At 41.9% G+C, this 21,154-nt stretch overlaps 1 protein-coding gene across 1 annotated transcript in view; it reads left to right on the forward strand.

Moving 5' to 3' along the window:
- The window catches only part of LOC115366286 (matrix-remodeling-associated protein 5), a 28,803-nt gene extending 12,759 nt beyond the window's left edge, over nucleotides 1–16,044 (forward strand). Inside the window, exons 4-18 of the mRNA XM_030061641.1 lie at nucleotides 2,188–2,317; nucleotides 3,387–3,625; nucleotides 3,932–4,083; nucleotides 5,272–7,503; nucleotides 8,080–8,271; nucleotides 9,035–9,306; nucleotides 10,263–10,542; nucleotides 10,808–11,005; nucleotides 11,153–11,671; nucleotides 11,793–11,964; nucleotides 12,788–13,057; nucleotides 13,215–13,341; nucleotides 13,757–13,837; nucleotides 14,131–15,277; nucleotides 15,483–16,044. Coding sequence (XP_029917501.1) covers nucleotides 2,188–2,317; nucleotides 3,387–3,625; nucleotides 3,932–4,083; nucleotides 5,272–7,503; nucleotides 8,080–8,271; nucleotides 9,035–9,306; nucleotides 10,263–10,542; nucleotides 10,808–11,005; nucleotides 11,153–11,671; nucleotides 11,793–11,964; nucleotides 12,788–13,057; nucleotides 13,215–13,341; nucleotides 13,757–13,837; nucleotides 14,131–15,277; nucleotides 15,483–16,036 — 6,565 coding nt within the window. The 3' untranslated portion in view covers nucleotides 16,037–16,044. The remainder of the gene's footprint in view (nucleotides 1–2,187; nucleotides 2,318–3,386; nucleotides 3,626–3,931; nucleotides 4,084–5,271; nucleotides 7,504–8,079; nucleotides 8,272–9,034; nucleotides 9,307–10,262; nucleotides 10,543–10,807; nucleotides 11,006–11,152; nucleotides 11,672–11,792; nucleotides 11,965–12,787; nucleotides 13,058–13,214; nucleotides 13,342–13,756; nucleotides 13,838–14,130; nucleotides 15,278–15,482) is intronic.
- The last annotated feature ends 5,110 nt before the right edge of the window (nucleotides 16,045–21,154 follow it).

The raw sequence follows: 21,154 nt of genomic DNA on the forward strand, positions 1-21,154 counted from the left end.
CTGACCTTCCATTGCAGGGATTTTGTAATGAAGATTTTGGCAACAGTAAGTGTTATATTAATATTAAATTACACCACCCCCTTCAGGCCAAATGGAATAAGGTAACAGATACCTCCAGCCCCACTGAGCATTCTGGTTTGTGTTTCATGGATGGATCTTTAACTGTTGCAAAGACATATTGACGAGTGGAAACACACAAAGAAACATGCAGTGCACACACTACATAAACAGACATATGGAATACAATATATCTCCGTGGACGAGTGATGTAAAAATTGCAAAGGTCAAAACTGAAGTTACATTTTTTCCCCATGACAGCGAGTGATGGGCTGATGCTGTGTGTCTGGCTGGGGTAAAACTGACCTTGCATCTGATGATGTTGTCTGTTTTATCTTCCACTTGGCAGTCTTTTCGGTTCATCACTTACACTAATGGCTTTCACTGCAAAGAGCTGGGTTTTACATTGTGCTCTTTTATCGTCTCTGGATTATGCAGTGCTTCTTTTCTTTTCTGAGTCTTTTCATCCCTGATGGCTGTGTCTTTGTAAGGGGGAGAGGTATCAGTCCAGACAGGCGCTGTTAGTGATGGACGGACTTGCTCAAAGACGATTTAGTCAATCATACAGGTCCAAGGGCCAAACCTGCAGCCAGCGAACAGCCAGTCTCTCTAAACCTGCTGACCAGAGTGCTAACCAGGGTGATTTATTTTCTATTCATGCCAGAGTTAGGGTGCGTATACCAAACATTTGCAGCTGTCTAGTCTGGAGTGTTTATTGCCAACCAATTATGTGAAATGACCCAAAACACGAGGTGTTACGGGTGTAAGCTCATGGATGTTGACATCTGATAGACAGTGGTCCCTCAGGCTTGGAAAGCCTAGCATAACAAAATGAACTGAGGACAAATCGCAGTCTAGACTAATGCTCAGATTCAGCTATTTCTTCATGTGAGGAAGTTATTCAAAGCAGAGAACGCAGCACAGCCATCATGCTCAATGACAGACTTGTGCTTGCTTGCTCCCTTAGAAGTCCAGTGTCGCCCGAGCTATCAAGTCATATCAGCTCCTGCCAGGATGGCATGTAACTAAATTATGAATAAGTGTCTTAATAAAATATTGAACCAGCTTCAGTGTGCATTGGAATTGATTCTACAAATGTCTGGAACTATCTTGGAGGGATACAAAACCATTTATCATGGTAAGAGAGCAAGGCACTAATGCTGCCAAGGTGAGAACTTCACTCCCACTGGAGAAACCCGCGTAAAAAATATATGCACTCATGGTACTTTGGATAAAAGTGACTACCAAATAATATATAGCAATCTTTCAGTTTTTATTGAGAGTAGTGGAAAATACTATCTTCCCATCTGTGTTCAATTGGGTCAGGATATCTGCATGCCGGGAATGTGCATTTTACAACTTCAGCTTGATGAACCCAGAGCAGGACTGCAGGCTCTGCCCTGCCTATATCATACTGTGCTGATCTCTGCTGATGGAGGCCCTGGCTACCTCTCATAAGGCAATCAATCAAGTCCGATCAGACCCCCACTGATAAAGTGTTTTATGCTATAAGCCCATGTCCCACTGCTTGATGATGTGTTTGGCTCTGGGATCTGCTGTTCTGTACTGTCTTGGCAATCAGTTTCACTGTCAGAAGGATGGATGTCTGTTGTGAAGCTGAGGAGTCCCACAACAAAGAATCAAGATATAATCTGATATAGTCTGATTACGTGCCTGGGTCGATTTCAGATTATTTTGTGTCCACCTAGAATTAAATGGTAAAGTCAAGCTTTGAGAGGAAAAGCAACTGAGTGAAATCATTACACCTCTCATCACAGAGGTATAATCTCAGACAGATTGCCTGTGTCTGTGTTTCCTCTGCCTGGCACATGGTGAAGTTTTAGGAGTCTGAAGGAATCAGCAAGGGTCAAAGGTTGGCTCAGGTCAGAGCCCTCTGTCACCCCTCCTTCCTTGTTTCCATCCATCATTCTTTCCATCATTTTTTCCCCTTAATCTTGAAGGTTATACATGCAATGACTTATTCCCCCACCACCTTTGTCTTTCTCTCAGTAACAGTGTGACACACATTAAACAGACCCCACAACACATGAGCTGCCTAAGATGTTAGTTTTCTATACCCTCTGTTAGTCTTTTCTCTCAGTGACTGGTCCTGTTTACTTTCTCTAACAGTTATAACAGCCTGACGCAGGTGGAGGGGTCAGAATTCAGCTCGCTGCGGCAACTGGAGATGCTCATGTTGCATGGCAACGACATTAGCACGGTTCACCCTGGGGCCTTCTATAGCCTGAGATCACTACAGGTACAGTGTGAGTGTGAGTGTGTATATGTGTGTGTATGTTTACAGACTGTCATAGTCATCATATCATGACATGTTTTTTGTCCAGATGATGAAGATAAGCCACAATTATTTAAAAAAAAAATGTACAAAGTTTTATTAAATTCTGGGATTCAATCATGTATATATTTCAAATAGAGCATGATGTTGAGTTCCGGCAAGCCTATATGAGGTCCGGTATATTGGACCAGACATATGAATAGGATGAATAGGATCCATAGTAAACTGTGACTTGTAGAACCTTGAACTTAATCAAAAATAGCAATCCTGTTTGTAGTGGAGAGTAAAGACATTTAAAATCAGTCTACCCATATGTTAAAGAGAATACATTTTAGCACTTTTTGGGCTTATATTTAGCATTATTACGTACAGTACACTCATAGATATGCTCTTTGAAAGGTGCGCTATGCCAAACTGAGGGTTGACTGAAGTGAGGGTCATTTAGATTCAGAAAAAAGTGGAATAAGTAGATAATTTAACAGTAAGTCAGGCCAACAATGAGAAGCATGTAGACTCAGCCATCAAAATGTGATGCATATTCCACTTGTTGGTCAACTGAGTCTACATGATGCACCTTTAAGGGGAAAAAAAGTTATTCTTTTCCAGAAATATTGCTGATTATATTGATGGTTATTTGATGGACAGTGACTGTTAAAAAGGATTTACCTTCCTTTATATTCACCACACCATTCATGAGATTACTGTGCATTCTTTTGGATCCCAATCTCTTTCTTAGTTGCTGGTGAGGGTGGAGATGTCAAAAATAATCCTTCTGAAGCAGATTTAGTTCTTGTCAGTGAGTCTGGCTTTCACTGGATGGAGCACTCACTCGTTGCTGTTTTATGAGTCAGTTTTGCAATTTGCTCTTACATTTTTGACTTTATGCTTACTGTGTGTTGATGACTTTCTAATGTCCATACCCATGATGAGAATTTCATTTCGTATATTTTTACCCTGCTATTTCAAGTCAAAACGGCTGCTGTGAATAGGAAAGGGTCTGTGATGTGTTTTTTTTTTTTTTTTTTCTGTCCAGATCTTGAAGATGAGTTACAATAAGCTCACATCGGTGAGCCCTGGTCTGTTCGAGGGTCTGGTTGGTCTGATCCGTCTCCATTTGGACCACAACCTCATCCATTTCATAGAGCCCTACTCTTTCTCTGGCCTCACCTCTCTGAAGCTCCTGCAGCTGGAGGGGAATCTCCTCAAGGAGATCCACCCTCACACCTTCATAACGGTGTCACTACTGGGAACCTTCTGGACGTCCGGACTGAAGTAAGAGATCTAGAGCATGTGGATGTTTTTTTTAATGGGTTTTGAGGTTTAAGAGTTTTGGGGTGGCAGGGTGTGGCAGCGGTTAGTACTGCACCCTTAATCTAAGAGCAACACGATTTTATTGGGTTTATATGTTCTTCTCATGGTTAGTTGGTTTGGATTCTTTGGATCAGAGACACTGAACTGCTCATAGGTGAATGTGTTTCACTTTGTTCTACCCATTTGAAGCTAGGATAGGCTCCAGACTGTTATAACCTTGGATAGGAGTAAGTTAGAAAATGACTAAGTGATTGTTGTTCTTCTCAGACACCTACACCTGTCAGACAACCTGTTGGAGCAGCTCCCTGCTGCAGTGCTACAGACAGCTCCCAGGCTGGAGCTCCTTGCTCTTCATGGTAATCCCTGGACCTGCGACTGTCAGCTCCACTGGCTGGTAGAGTGGAACTCCAAACATGAGGGTATGGACACATAGCTCTCTGAATCAATTATTTCATAATGCCTTTCTTAACTTTCTTAACTAAAAAAAAATAAAAATGGACAAATGGTGGCCATTAGTGTTACTGATGAAGACAGAAGGGCCACAGGAGGACTGAAGGCCAGAGGGCTGATGCAGTAACAACCATATGTCCATTATAATTATTGTTAAAATATCCAAACTGCTGAGTGAAACCCTATTCTTTTGAAAAGACATTTTCTATAAGGATCACACACTGACTGGCAGTCCAGTTGTTTGCCCAGTCTGCAAAGTTAAGCATGGTGTTTTTGTACAATATAGCAGTGTGGGGAGGGTGGGGAGGGTAAAGAACAATTTCTGATGCAGTAAAGTTTGTAATAAATCTGCAAAAATGGACATGCTAAAGCCGAAGTAATGGAAAAACATGGGGGACCAACACTGAGATTTGTTAAGTCCTGTCATGGCAAGAGCCACATGTCAGATATTCAGATTTAACAAACATATAGTCTAATACTTGACTAATGTGTCAATCATTTAAACTAATAATGTTTTAGGGTCACTAATACTCTTAATCAGCCTGTTTTTAATTTTTTTCCTTCACCCTTTTTCTCATCTTAGACTTATCATCAGCATATGCTCTAAAAATTGTCATCACTCTTTGTTATGTTTTTGCCAGTTATCCATAACCAGTCCCATATGTTAACTGTTTGAAGCAGCATAGCAATTTATAATATATCATTATGTTTATGGCCTGCTTTCTCTCAAAATAGGAGGCTATGAAAGCCAGAAATGTATTATTGGGTACATGAACTTCCTCTGAACTGAAACTCAAGACAGATCATTTATTTTTATCTACATTTTGCTTACTATTGCCAACTATTATCCCTGTGTCCTGTTTTATCATTGTGTATGTTAAAATGTTTTTTTTTTTATTTATTTATTCTAAAGTAAATTCTAACTCTGATATTCTCATACCTCTTGTTACCTCTTGCCCTTCCTCTCTCCTTTTTCCTCCATCCCTTCCTCCCATCCTTCATCTCACCCTCTCTCCTCATACCTCTTCCATCCCCCTTGCCCCACGCATTTCTTTTTCCCTCAAATTTTCCTGTTTCCATCACTTCCATCCCTTTCCCACTTTCTCCCTCCCTTTGCCTCTCTCTGTCTCCACACCCACCTTCCCTTTTATTCCCAGGGGTAATAAAGTGTAAGAAAGAACGTGACCCAGCATCTGGTGAGACCTGCCCCCAGTGCTCCTCTCCACAACCCTTGAATGGGAGCCTCTTTCTAGGATTAACTCCCGACAAGCTTACCTGCGAGCGCCCAGTCCTCCGCTCCCCTCTCAAAAAGCAGGACAGCCCAGTGTGGGCTGAATCTGACACAGAGCCTGATTTGCCATATACCTATGACCTTGAAAAACCTTTGGGTCACCTGACCATCGTTCTCTCCGACAGTCATAGTAATAATGCCCAAGTAGCATGTGATGTCCGCCGGCCTGGCATTCATTCCCCGATGACTTGGACAGAGAGTCCACATGCACCTGGAGAGATATCCGTAAACGTGTCACTTGTGACCGTCCTTGAGTGTGAGATTGATCGGGAGGCGCTGCAGAATCTATGGCGATTGGTTGCATATTACTATGAAAGCCCTGCTATCTTAGAAAGAGGCCTACAAAGAAGAAATACTACCGGGACAACCTATCAATATGCCCAAGCTGTTAATGAAAATTCCCCGTACTTCACAGAGTTAAAGGGTTATTTGGTGGCAGAACCTTCATGGCTGCTTCAACCCAGAGTCACTTTGCAGCTCAACAGACGTCAGACAACAACCAAGAAACTTGTGATGGACTTTACTACTGTGATCTCCAAGAAGATCAACAACCGTGGAGGGCAGGAAGATGACAACGATGACTTTGCTTCCTCCTGGGCACTGATTCACAGAGGAACAGCGGGGCGGGTTCAGTCTGCTCTTGAAGGTTCAAAGGTCCACTTGGAGTGCAGTGTTGTCAGCTCAGGTTCAGAGGTTAACGTAGAGTGGATGCTGCCAGATCTGTCCATTGTTGAAGGTACAACTGATAAAATTGAAATCTCTGAAAGAGGGGAACTTGTAATTCTGAATACCACACTGTCTGACTCAGGCCTCTACCACTGTGTGGTCAGAACCAAAGCTGGTGTGGACATGGTGCCTGTGAGGCTCACTATCAAAGAACGCTCCCTCAGCCCGAGTGCTTTCAATGCTCAAACAATAACACTTGAGAAGGGGCGCTTGCTTGCTCTCCCTTGCGAAGTGACCTCAGCACAGCCCAGTCAAACTATCTGGTACCTGCCCAAAAATCAGATTCTTCTCCCCTCTCAGCAGACTAGAAGGGCAGAAGTGATGGAAAATGGGACTTTGGTGGTAAAGAAATTGACACAAGAAGATGCAGGGGAATACAGCTGCATAGCTTCAAATCTGTATGGAGTTGACATGTTATCACACATGGTGGAAGTCAGTGGAGAGAAGGAAATGGATAGCTCCAAAGTACAGACAGAAAAAGAGCAGAAGATCTTAATTGTCCATGAGGATGACCAAGAGGGATCAGGGGGAGATTACCAGGAAATTAAACGCCCTTTTTCTACACAGATGCCAAGGAGGGTAGGGACGCAGCAGAGGAATCCTGGTCGGTTTATGAAAGGGAGAAGACTTAAAGATTCTAAGAGAAAACCTAATAAATCTGTAAAGGAATTAGATCCAAATCGCTGGGCAGAGATATTGGCTAAAGCTAACACTAAATCAAATACAGCTCTGCCATCACAACCAGAGGCTAGCACCATAATGGCAACTACTGTCAGGGTTGAAACTAGTACACCCCAACCTACCACTGCAACAACCCCAACCACTACCACTACTACTAGTGCTACAACTACTAGTACAATAAATTTGAATATCAATACAAGCGATAAATATGAGTCTCATTCAACAGAAAAAGAAAAGGAGAAAGATGAGGAGTATGATACATCGCAAAAACAGCGAGAGGTTGTACAATCCCCCCTTGAACAACCAGCGGTTGAGCCAATCACGCAGTCACAGAATAAGCCTACTGGAGAGGGGAGGGGGAGCCCAAGACCTTCACCTGGCTTGTCCAACAGGAGGAGGCCACCTTATAGACGGAGGAGACCACCGATGAGAAGAGTCCATCCGCATCTGAACCCCTCCCACCGCTCATCAAAGCAATCTACCACCACTACCACCACTACGCCAACAACGACCACAACAACCACAACTACAACTACAACCACAACGACTACAACGGCTGCTCCAACCACAGTGGACATACATGAAGTTTCAAATGCTGACTATGAGACAGAGGAGGATGAAAGTGATTTAGAATATGAAGTTTATGATGACAAAGATAATGATAGTTCAGATGCAAAAGAAGATGTAAATCGTGGGATCCTTCATACCGCTGATAATTCTAATAGTATTCATACCACAAATACATCAAAAAGAAAAAACGAGCACAAGGAAATGAGCTCTTCAAGTAGACATAATTTGCCTAATCCAAAGACTATTCCAACCCCAAAACCAGACAGTATCACATATCCAACAGAAATGAGTGTGGAAGAGGATGAGAAAGACTTTGTAAAAACACACAAATGGAATGAAAGACAGAAGGAAAAATTAAAGGGAGAGATTGGAAAACAAGGTGAAAACGACAAAGAACAGGCTAAAATTTTTGAAGAAGAAAACACTGATGATAAGAAAAAACTTGTTGGAGAGAGGGAGCATGAGCTTATAAAACCAAAGGAAGAGAAGGAAAAAGCATCTAGAATAGCTACAGGAGGCAGAGAGAGAGCGAAGGTAAAACCTACAAAGGAGTGGGTGACACAGGGCTACAATTCAGGCGATAGCATCCGGCTAACGACTCAAAATAGATTTCCACCTCACACTAGACCTTCACCAGAGGACAAAACACAAACACAAGGAAGAACTTCCCCTTCCAAAGTCATTCTCTCACCCACAGACAGAGACAGAACAAGAGAAGAGGGCAGATGGAAAGAACAAGAGGAGGAAAAGATGGAAGAGCCAAAAGCAAAGCCTGCGGTCCCCAGTTTCCCTAGAATGGATCCAGTTCACCCCTGGCTCCACCAGCACAACGAGAGAAAGGATCAAACCTCCTCCTCCAGGCCACCACACACAGATCAAGCCAGAAATGGCAGGAGAGAAAAAGAAGAGAGAGAGCAAAGCAATAGAAGAGGAAAACAGGGGGAGGATAAACAGGAAAAGTTTCCTCAGTCTCCCCATGCCCCCGCGATCCCCCACCAGCCTTCACACCATCATCATCGACACAACCAACCCCTCTATCCCTACTGGCCCAGTCAAAGGTCATTCCCCCATTCTAGGCAAGGTAATCAAAGCTTTGATGGGTTGGATTTTCTCTTTAAAATGTTGCTGTGAAATAAAATAAAATTAATATAATGGATGGTGAAATATTCCAGCAAACAAAGGCAGTAGATTATAGTACTATAGTATGACAATTGCCACAAATCATTTGACAGTAGTTCTTTGCATTAGGGTTCAGCTGATATGGGTTTTGAAGGCTGATGCCGATAGCAGTACTTTTTGATTGCTGCTGATATTTGATAGATATTTTGATTTAACATGCAATATCTTTAAATTTGACCATTTTCATGCCAAGTATTAGCTGTTTAATGCAGGACAGAGTTAGCTCACAGTACCTTTTTAATGGTAGTTGAAAATCTAGTATTACTGTCTTTTAAAAAACAACAACACAGAAACAAAAAACAATCATCATTGCAGGTTTTACATACTATTTTTATGGAGTTATGGTCAGAAAAGTACTATCACATGATAGTGGTCGACACTGACTCATCAATGAAAAGCCAGTTTTGGAAATATTGGTCTCGTTAGCATGTACTGAAATGTTTTTGGACACAAAGCTGACTTTCTGTTTGTAGGTCCTGGGTCATACCCTGTGCCCACCTACATGCCCTGGCCTCTCCCCCACCTCAGGCTTCAAGAGTCAAGGGTCACCAATCGACCAGAAATCACTGCAGAAACGGTCAAGCCCACACGTGTGGTTTCTGGATCAGTGGGAAATGCCAGATTTGTATCCACCACTCCCCAGCCATCACATCATTATCATCAAATCCATCAGCTTGGTGGGGGGAGCAGGACTCAAACCATAGATCAGCTGTTTCTGTCAAGGCTGAGGAACAGATACAGACAGGTATGACAAGTGGTGGGTGCATGTGCATGTAAATTAATGTGGTCTATACTTTCTAATTCTGTTTCTAAAGGTGGAGTTCACAAAGTGCTTTACAAAAAAACATTACAGTAAAAATAATAACATTAAGGGGACAAAAACTGGATATATATTAGAAAATTGTACATCTTAAGTGAAGTAAACAATAGCAAGTGGGTTCTGTTTTGTATAAAGATAATGGGCTCCATTTTTGGGAAACAAAACAAGTGTTGGCATGGCACTAGTACACTTGGGTGTAACCAACACATTTTTGGTGATTTCATGACTAGAGGCACTGGCACAGAAAAATATCCATCTCAGCAAGTCATTCAGTGTCCTATTCAGTGTTCAAATCTTCAAACAAAGTAAAAAAAAAAAAAAAAAAAAAAAAAAAAAAAAGATTCTTGCAGTGGAATGAGGTAATCCCAGTGTTTCCAGTGCTAATCAAATTGTTTCCAGAATTTTCCTCCGTTAAGTGACATTTTCTTGATGCTAGTGCTCTGATCTGTTGTATTTTACCTTGTTTCAACATATACTATAATAATATTATACTGAATATACTTGCTATAGTATATACTTGCTCCCAGAAAAATTCCTGAAACAAATGAAACTGCATTGAAAACAAATGGGATCTCATCTGACTAAAAACAACATTGTATGACTGAATACCAGACTAAATGATTTGTTAAAATTGAGATTTTTGCAGTGCATCTTGCAGTGCGATTGTGCAAGAATTTGAATTAGGGGAAATATATTTTCAGTGGGTGTGATATAGGCTAACAGCAGTCATGGCCAATTAAATTGGTCAATAAATGGACATAAAGTCACCCAAGGTTGGCAAGATGTGGACCCATGGGGTATAATGTCAGGTAGAAATGGATCAATACTATATTATTCTTATTCATAATTTTGATGTTGAATTCCTGTATTGATTTTTCTAGGCACAGCTTGATCGCATCGCTCAGCTAGGGAGGAGGGTAACTTATCCACTGACACCCATACCTCATTTAAACCACCACAACACTCCATCCTCCATCACACCCAAACCCAGCCTTCCATCCCCACACAAACCCCACACAACAAAACCACCAGCACCCACTGCTTCGTACACCTACACTCTGAAACCTCCGAAATCTGCTGCACCCCAATCATCATCTCTCTCCAGTTTCCTCCCTACATCCCTCCCTCGGCCCCACACCACCCCGGGGGTTCTGTATGGAGGTCGACGGCCTTTTGGAGGTGAGCGCACTCATGAAAATATGTATTTTAAACGTGTGGAAATCAAAGCTTAAACTTAGGTTTAATCAATAAATAAATATTGATTACTTTCTCTTGTTGCTGTTTTCATGGAGCACCTAACACCCTCTTACATGTTCTAAAAACACTGCAGAGCACTCCGTAAAGTGACATATTGGTAAAATTGTGGTGATGATGAAAAAGACACTAAAAATATGTTCTTTGTCCAATCTGTCCAACTTTGCAGCAGGACGAATCAGCTCTCTGCGTCCCACTGCTGTGCCTCCTATGCCGGGGCTGTTGGGAGCGGGAGGTGGTGGGATAAAGCCCCGTATCACCACGGTAACCACAGCCAGCATGTCAGTACTGGCAGAGAGTGATGTGTTCCTGCCCTGTGAAGCAACAGGAAACCCTGAACCCAACATGGCATGGACCAAAGTCTCCACAGGTAAGACAGACAGAGATAGTGAAAGCTTGAAAGACTTATTAAACTCCTCTCTTCTCTGTAGGCTCTGGGATGGCATTTGTGAAATTGCATATAAGAAATGGTAAACCCCCCTACCCATCCACCCACTATTTGTTCTTCCATGACTAGGTGCCACTATCCCAGCCAACACCAAGCATGGTGTCCGCTTTGAGGTCTTCAAAAATGGGACTTTTGTTATAAGAAACATCCAGCTCCAGGATCGAGGCCAGTACCTGTGCACAGCCCATAACAGGTTTGGCTCGGATCGCATGGTGATTACCTTGGCTGTCCAGACTGAGGCCCCCAAAATCCTACCTCCAAAGTCCACAGAAGTAGCAGTCTACTTAGGAAAGAGTATCAGTCTTGAATGCCTTGCTTCTGGAAGACCACCAGCCCAGATTTCCTGGATTCTTCCAGACAGGACATTTGTTCGTGAAGTCGGCAATGCCCAGACTCTTCTCCGAACAGTGTCTCTGTTTCAAAATGGGACTCTCCGAATTCAGTCTGCTAATTTCTCCAGCAAAGGGGACTACAAGTGTATTGCAAGCAATGCCGCAGGTGCTGATACAATTACTTATCATGTCCATGTAGCGGCTCTGCCTCCAAGTATCAGCGAGGGTGCACTGGATACAGTGATCATTCAGCCAGGTATGGTAAAAAAAATGTGGAAGTCACACGCAAAACCAGAGTGCCCAAAGTCAGACAAAATGTATTACAGATGCTCACTGTCAAGGTAACCCATTAAAGTTTTCAAATCTAACCTCTGCAGGTGGAAGTGTGTATGTACATTGCTCCGCCAAAGGTGAACCAGTGCCCACAATGAAATGGACACTCCCATCAGGGGTCCAAGTCAAGCCGTCACAGTTCCTGGGACGCAGGCTGTTTGTCTTCCCCAATGGGACACTTTATGTGAGGAAAGTTTCACCAGCCGATGCTGGAAGGTACAGAAAGTTAATTATTGCTTTAATTTCAATGTATTTTCATATAATTTGATCTCTCTGCATCTGGTGCTCAAGTAAACTGTGGTCTTAGTCAACCTGCCGGGTTAAGCAAGAATGTGTTCTTACTAAATTGATGTTAAAAGGTTATGCATGTAAATTCAAAGGAACAGTCCAACTAAAGATATATAGATAAAGGAAACAGAATCACTTAACGCAGTGAGTTTGTTTACTTACTAGACACAATCTTACACCCGGCAAAAAGTGGCACCAAGTGCGATGCAAGTGTCTTTTCTATTTTCCAACTAGTGCAGTTGTCATTTTCCTGTTCTGCACACATGTTGTGTAAATAGTAAATGCACTTGTTTGCATCTGAGTGCCGCTGGGCGTGTTGGTCTTAAAGTGAGGTGTGGTCAAGTGCATTGTTGGCACATTGCTGTCTTGGGGAAGTTGAAAGTGATTGTGCAACTGACTAACAAAAAAACGTCTGAAGTTAGTGTTGTAGATTTCACTGTTATTTTAAGGGTGCATTATCAAGATAATAATGCATGATTACATTGGCGGGTGCACAATGCACAAACACTGTTCCACACTCATGGATGCCTTGTTACGTGCTCAGGCAAACTACGTATTACCCAATATTATTCAACATCGGCTCAAGCCTAATTTGAGTATACATTTAAAGCTCAAGACTTGTTTTTTTGCGTAGTCAGTGAAGTAGAGGTGGTATTCAGTTCAAAGTAAATATCATAGTTCTGCGCTGGTTCATCTGACAGCTTAAACTATGGGTTAAAAAGTTCAACCTGCCATCAATCTTTTTGTACAGGTATGAGTGTTTAGCCACTAATGCTGTGGGCATCGCCAGAAGAACTCTCCAGCTGGAAGTGAAAGCAGATCTCCCCTTGTCACCTCACCAGCCTCTTCCTCTCCCCATCCCTCCATCCAACCGCCATGCTGTCCCCGGGCCATCCCGGCAGCACTCTGTGTCAGCGATGTACGGTTCAACTGTCTACCTCCACTGCCCAGAGTCCACTGGGTCAACAAGAGGTACAATCTGGCAGTTACCCTCCAAGACCATAATGGAGCATCGATACAGGTAAATGAAATGCCTAGTTTATGACTTCATAAACCGCTACAGTGCTGACCAAGAGTAGAACTACAATAATAATAATAAAAAAAAAAGATTTTAGATGTCATTCAATTTGATTGACTGCTCAGACCTCTGACTCTTTTCTCTCCTCATCTCTCTCCAGTCCAGAGAGGCCAATTACAGTGTTTCGTAATGGGACTCTGAGGATCCTACAGCTAACAGAGTTGGATGGTGGAAATTATCTGTGTGTCTTCCAGCGGCCTAATGGGGAGGATATGGAGCTCTTCCAGGTGAGAAAAAATACGGAACAGATAAGGCCTTCAGGCAAGTTCATGTTGCTGCCAAGTCTTAGGCTGCATTCAGTTGTTGGCTGAGGACAATCCCTGTGCTGTTACCATCAAAGACCAATCTTGAATGGTGTGTTATAATAGGAAAACTGCTAAACTAACCTAATCAAGGTTGGTAGAAGAGAAACAAGGACTTAATTATGGATGCTAAATCAAGGATGAGTGAAAATAATTTAAGGCATCAAAAATGCAGTCTTTCCACACAGATAAAAGAAGGAATGTTATTTTGCTATACTACACTGTGGAAAATGCTGTAGCTGTGGGTCTTTCAGTGATTAATACTTGAAGTTCCAGCCATATGTTATCCAAGGAAAAATAACTATGAAATTCAGACATAATTTCACATTTTATTCATCAGGTGGAGGTGTTAATGACTCCGCCCAGAATTGAACATGTGAGAACTCCACAGACCAGGGTCACTTTTGGACAGAACTTCCAGGTATTTATGTGGTATTATTTCCAAGCCCAATGAAAATAATTGGGTGAATTACACAATGAAAGAAAATCACATTTGTTAGATAAATTCTTACATACATCACTGCATAATTTCTTGAGATTAAGTTTGAAAACCATTGATTTGCATCGGTGAACTGCATCATAATTTCAACTGATCCAGACCAGATCTAATATGATGGTGCACATTCTGTTCATTCTTGCCATTGTTTTTACATGTACAAGAAACTTCCTTATTGATTTGATCTTTCTCTCCCTGACTCTTTGATTTCCTTCTAGGTGGACTGCGTAGCAACTGGCCTCCCCGATCCAGAAGTTTCATGGAGTCTCCCAGATGGAACCTTAATCAACAACGCCCTTCAGTCGGATGACAGCGGCCTCCGCAATCGCCGGTTTGTGATGTTTGGCAATGGAACTTTACTCCTCCAGCAGATGGGCAAAAAAGACGAAGGTGACTACACATGCTATGCCAAGAACAAATTGGGCAAGGATGAAAGAAAGCTAAGTGTGAAAGTGGGACCGGATGCTCCGAGAATTCGTTTTAAATCACAGTCCCTGGTGATGGCAAGGTTTGGAGAATCAGCTAAGTTAAGTTGTCAGGCAGTTGGCGAGCCTACACCAAGAATCATGTGGATCTCACCAGAAAATTATGTAATTCAAGGGCCATCAGATAGATACCAGACTTTGGACGATGGTATGTTAGTGGTGAAAAAAGTGACGCTTGCTGATCAAGGAAAGTATACTTGCATGGCACGAAATTCTGCTGGTGATGATGTTAAATATGTGAAACTTGAAGTCGAGTCTCAGGAACCCTTTATCAGTGGCGTGAAAGGAAAGAGCACCACAAAAGTTTTGGCTGTTTCCTACCAGACAGCACTACTGGATTGCAGAGTGGAAGGGAAACCTGAGCCAAGAGTTTCGTGGGTTACACCTTATGGTCACTCACTCCCCACACCCTACCTGGGCGGTCGCTTCCAAGTCCACCGAAATGGAAGTTTGGAGCTAAGAGGGGTGAGGAAAACAGATGAAGGAAGATACATGTGCCTGGCTAAAAACCATCTAGGTGAAGCTTCACTTTTGGTTGAACTGGATGTGGCATCAATAGCTGAGAAACCAAGCTTTGCTGTTCCCAATATTGAAATCTTACCCATTAAGCAAGACAGTGGGGAACTGACCTTGGAATGCCCTGCTCGTGGCAAGCCACACCCAGAGTTTGCATGGCTCCTACCCAATGGGACGATGCTAACGCCTGGTGCTAAACTCCAGCGTTTCACTCATCATCTCGGAAACGGGACTCTTCGAATCTCTCAACCAGTTGCAAGTGACAAGGGAGTGTACCGGTGCATAGCAAAAAATGTAGCAGGGCAAGCAGAAAAACGTTATGCTCTGGAGGCCGGCAGAAAGCCAGTGATAAGAGGATCTACAGGTATGTTTTTCTGTTTCATCACTTTATAGGAGAAATCTCTTATTTTTGTGAATTTTGTGAAACACTAAAACCATATATAGTATCATTGGAAAATCTGTTTAATCTGTTTAATCTCAATTGGTTGAAGGATTACATAAATATATCTCTAGAATTCTTGCATTTTTGCATGAGATCCACTTATTATTGTCAGAATTCATTTTTCCAGGTAAGATGAAGATCACTTATGGCCAGAGCCTGAACCTGCCCTGCTCTGTGGATGGCTGGCCGCAGGCATCAATCTCATGGATCCTACCCAATGGCGTTGTTTTGGACAAACCTCAAACAGCTGGCCGGGTTTCCTTCCTAGCCAACGGGACACTCCACCTCAGACAGGTTGCCACCTTTGACAAGGGAACATACACCTGTAAAGCCTCCAACACCTTTGGCTTGTCAACACTGTCCTACCCAGTTGCTGTGATGGTTTTCCCACCACGCATCACCAACGCGCCAGCCTCCGTCACTAGAGTCAACCGAGGATCACCAGTGATGTTACACTGTGTTGCCGCTGGTGTTCCCAAACCGGATATTTCATGGACGTTGCCTGGACGCACCACCTTGGTTCCTCACAACCGATTTACAGTGCAAGGAGGAATCCACATGACAGAGGAGGGGAGTCTGGTTATACAGAACCCTGTGCTTATGAACTCAGGCATTTACAAATGCAATGCTAAAAATGCCCTTGGGACAGACTTTAAATCTACATACCTACAAGTCAATTGAGTGACAGCTACAGTGCTTCATTCTATATAAGTGAAATCTCATAGCAGAACAAATAAGTCTGGATGATTATTCTTCTTCGTAAGGATTTGAAAATAAATGCTATACGGATTGCCCCTGGCACAAAAGTTGCCTGCAGCTATAGGCCGACTAAGATACCTCGCAAAGCAATTTCCATTTAACACAGTATCAAACTTGCTGTGTGAACATTCCATTTTCAGCTGCAAATTTTACAGTATACTTTCATCTTTACATAGTGGATTTTACAGGGTTACAGCCTTACATTTTGGACAATAAAATGCACTTTCACCCCTAAAAGTGCCATTTTATCTTAACCCTTTGGACTTTTTGTGTAAGTTGCCTTTGTAACATTATATTGTATAGTGTCCTATCAACAATACTGTGGATATTACAGTGTAGTTTACATTTCCTGTTCTGTAAATTAAATAATGGAGGACTCTTTTGAGACTGGCATGTAAATGTAAAGATGTGTAACTGGTAGGTATTATTTCACATATCTGCTGGTTGAATTCCAGAGTTTATATTGCAATTTCAAATTTACACAGCAGAATTTATAGTACTGATGCTGTTCCATTTTAAGAACACCTACAAGTGGTCAGAGAAACTTTTCATTGTGGAGTTTAAATTCACAAGTGCACAATTTATGAACAGTTGGGGAAGTGTTGGCCTGAAAACTTCCTGAGCAGGGGTCCATCATAAGTAACTTTTCCAGTGATGTGCTTTGTTAATAAGGTCCCATATCGTATGAACTTGTAGACAACAATGACCCCTTTCTATGATATAAACAGACTAAGATGCTGTTTTAATTATTATGTATCCATCTCATTTTATTTATGCACATTTTGGTGGGAGAGTTTCTTAATAGCCACAAGGGACAAACTGTTATAGCAGCAGGCATGAGGTGCTCATCTAGGTCATTCAAATATTTGTTGAAATTTCAAAATAAAAAGTTCAACTGGTTGCTGCCATTCTGAACTGAAAATATATTTAACAGTGGAAATGGTGTTGTGAAGCTGTTCATTAAAGTGTAAACTCAAGTTCATATAGCAACTCATCATGTCTCAACGGACTTTACGAAACTGAGCAGACCTGTCTCTAACAAATGAACAACCAGTCAGAATGGTGACAAACACACAAAAAACACAAAACACAACACACAACACACAAAATAGCAACTTCTGACACCCACTGCAGTCTTATCCTACACACAGCCTGGCCCGCACGGCGCACTATCCAAGAAAACCTTATTAGGGAAAAACAAAGGAAGAAACCTTTGGCAAGCTGAGTCAAAACCAAGGCTTTTTCAATTTTATTTTATTTATCTAGGGGATAATTCAAAGTGTTATTTATCCCCTTTTCTGTCTTTGTGCTTATCCGTTGCTGCTACTAGTTAGCTGTTTAATGTATTCTCTCTGCCATCATACAGCCCGTCTGGGGTTTAGGCCGTCGACAAGGGTTCTCTAATGTATTAGCTACTCTAATCTCACTGGTTAAAGGGCCACAACTATAGTCACTGAAACACATGTGGTCATTTGCGTGCTATTTTATGCACAGACCATTATGTTAGACAGGTTAGTAAGATAGCCAACACACATGGAAGGGGCCAATTCAGTGAATGTACTGTCTTGACTGAACATTAGATTGAGTGAGCCAGTAGTTAACAGCTGCTGTAACAAGCAAGTATTGGAGGCTTGACTAATCTCAGTAAATCCATCATAGAGAATTACAAGCCACCTGGATAATAATGTGTGGCAACTATAACAAACCTCATATAATTTCATAGTATAGCTTATAATATATTTTTTTAAAAATGCATTTATAAAATATTTGATTGTTTTTCCCTTGGCAAATGAAATACAACTGGGGCTACGTTTTTGCTACATTCCTTTTATCCATTTATCTTTAAGCAGAGTATCTCAAAAAGTTATGAATGGATTTGCATGAAACTGGTCATGGAGCGAAAAAGAACTGATTAATTTAACACTAATTGGCTGGAGAGGGAAGCTGAGGGGCAGGCTTGGACTACAACAAAAAATCTGCCTTGGCATTTTTGGCCCAGGCTGCCCCACCCCACCTCGCTAGAAATCAAACCCCGCCCACCAGTGCATCATCCTTGCTGTGCCATTTAATAGGCGTGCTGTTCTATTCCCCCAAACCACCACAAAGCTGAGTAGTAAGTGCCGTGGACAAGTGTAGCAGTGTACTCAGTCACTGACTCCACGGTGATCTGAAGTGGCTGGTAGTCCACAGCTTCTTCCTCATCCCTGTCTCTCTCCTCCACGGCTTTCCCAGAAAAACTGGCTTGACAAGACAGTGACATGAGGAGAGAGGGAATGATGATTACAATTAATTGGGTGGGGTATTAACATGATTATAAATTCAACTCCAGAAGCTCCAGAATTCTCAGACGAACAATTTAAACATTTCCATGCTGGTAATGACCAAAAGTTGTTTACTCAATTAACACATGGAGCTGTTACATCTTACTTCATTGGATACTAACAGCTATTCAGTTCATACAGATTTCAAGTATCCAAATGACTATTACATATTGCACTTTTTTGTTCTAGATTAATGTTCATTACCAGTCCAGCTGTGGGAAGGGGGTGTGGTTTCTAATATAAAGGTATACAAGTTACAAAACAAACAAACAAACAAACAAACAAAAATTGTGGAGAGTTTGGTTATCAAGTAAGGAAGAGGTAAATTCCACACCAGCAGGCCAAAGGCATCATGATGAGGGGTGTGGCGGTTCATTTTGCTGATTTCAGTTATTACACCTTTAAATGTATTTGATTAAATATGTGCAGAATAATCCAGCTGTACACTGTGGAATTAATTTAGTGCTATATGAGTTAATTGAAAAGTGATTCAAAATCAATAGCATACTGGTTTCTACAGGCTTGTTGTTATCTTTGCCTCTGTTTTGTACGAGTTTAAAAGACTAGATCTCCCATACACAGAGACATAAAACTAGGGCAGATTTGATTTCTCATTTTGTCCAATGGTATTCCTCTCAAAACTTGAGCGGAGGCTGCTGTCAGGCCTGCCTGTCAGGTGCAGTGACAGTTGACTGATTCCAACAACCACAACCGAGTTCAAATGAGATGATATGCCAATTATAGCAAAGCCAACATCCTCATTACCGACTCTGAGAAACTGGCTTTACCCAAGTTGCCCAGCTGTGGTGTGTTTCCTGACCGTGACATAGAGATGAACACATGAATCTAATGCATATTGTATTGTTAGTGTGTGTGTGTGTGTGTGTGTGTGTGTGTGTGTGTGTGTGTGTGTGTGTGTAAATCCACACTGTGTTGGTTTGTGTTCTTCTCCAGAATGTGAATGTCATACTGAGGCTTGCTCTCAGACAGACAGGCCTTTGACTGAGGACGGAGAAGGGAGCTTTGTCAGACACAAATGTTGGGATTGTTCACCACAGAGCGAGTGTGTGTGTGTTTGTTGTGTGTGTGTGAGCGGGAGAAAGATTATGTGTGTGTCTCTGAGATAGAGTGTACGTGTCTGTGAGGAAGAGGCTGTGTCTGTGTGTAGTATTTGCTCAACAAAGCGCGCGTGTGTGTGTGAAAAAGAGATGGTCTGAGAGGGAGAGGGAAAAGAGAACAAGTGTTTGGGATAGGAGCCTCTGCGTGCATGTTGATTGTTACAACACACAGTGTGTATGTGCATACTGTATGTGTGCACAAGTGTGTGTATGTGTGTGTTTGTTACGATTGTTCCACAGACAGCGGATCAAAATGGAAGCACAGCAGCTCACTCCCCCGGCGCCTTGTTCAGCCACATTTCACACGGTGAGTGACACCAATTTTAATCTCATATTTGCATTTACTGTCTCATCTGCAGCCATAAATCCTTGTACCTTTAAAACATCAGCCTCCAAGAATTCATTTCACATAGAATTTTCATTCTTATATGCAAGCTCCCTAAAATTTTAACTTAAATGAAAATGCACATAACAAATGACCTTAAAGTGCCTGTATATTATTATATTAACTTTTCCAATACAAATAATGTATGGAAACTGGTTGTGCATGTCATATAGCCTCCTAACACAAGAAGAAAGAAGCAAATGATGACATAAGGACAACAACAATGCCACAATCAAGCCCGACATCTGGAATATTATTTTCAATTAATCTATAATTTATGGCACCATCTAAAATTTGGCTATTTTTGAAGACTGACATGTAGATGAAATTACAGTTTTTGTCCCTTCATAACCCATCGTAATTCATAAAACAGATGTTTTATCTAAAAGTTTTGAACATATTGGTAATGTAAAGTTTCAGTAGCCCTGTGGGGAGGGAAAGAGGATAAGGAGCAACAACATATCTCATTATTATCATTAAAAGCTCAGACATTAACACTTTCAGTGAAGATACACCCTCATTCCAGTGCATCACAGTGTAAACATTATCGGTGATATCTCAACATAGGGGCATCATAACTGGTTGGGGCTTTAATTTCTGAATAATGCGTGATACAGTCAGCCATTTCTGGATGGAAATTTATGGGCACAATTAGCCCAGATGGCTTGAAGGGGATTCTGTGTTTTGCTTGTGCTGCTGAGTTTGTCCTGTAGTCCTTAGTTACCTAATACCCAGCAGACCATGCCAGGCTGGGGTCTGTGTGAGTGTGTGAGTGTGTGTATGTGGGTGTGTTTTATTCATTAAGGCAGCTTGCCAGTATTGATTTTGCCCCGCAAGCAGCATTCCATTAGGCAGGAGCAATAAGGATGGACGGTGATGAGCCCAGGTTCAGATATGAACAGTGGCTGAGTCACAGTAAAGGGATGCAATTTGCTGAGCCTGCTCTAGATGTTCTGTTTTTTGTCTCTACCTACTTGTGGTCATCATATCTACTTTATTAATGATTATTTATCAAAAATCTCATTGTGTAAATTTTGTGAAAGCACCAGTCGTCATTACTACAATATCATCACAATATCAGTATTGTGTTTGATGTTTGATTTTGTCCATATCGCCCAGCCTTACATTGTTATAAATGGCAAGCGCCTGTTTGGAGCCACCTCTTCAGTCCCGTTGGCCCCGACAGCTCCTCTCTATCAGCAGGTTTCATTCTCCA

The sequence above is a fragment of the Myripristis murdjan genome, chromosome 10 (assembly GCF_902150065.1).
Source record: "Myripristis murdjan chromosome 10, fMyrMur1.1, whole genome shotgun sequence".
NCBI lineage: Eukaryota > Metazoa > Chordata > Actinopteri > Holocentriformes > Holocentridae > Myripristis > Myripristis murdjan.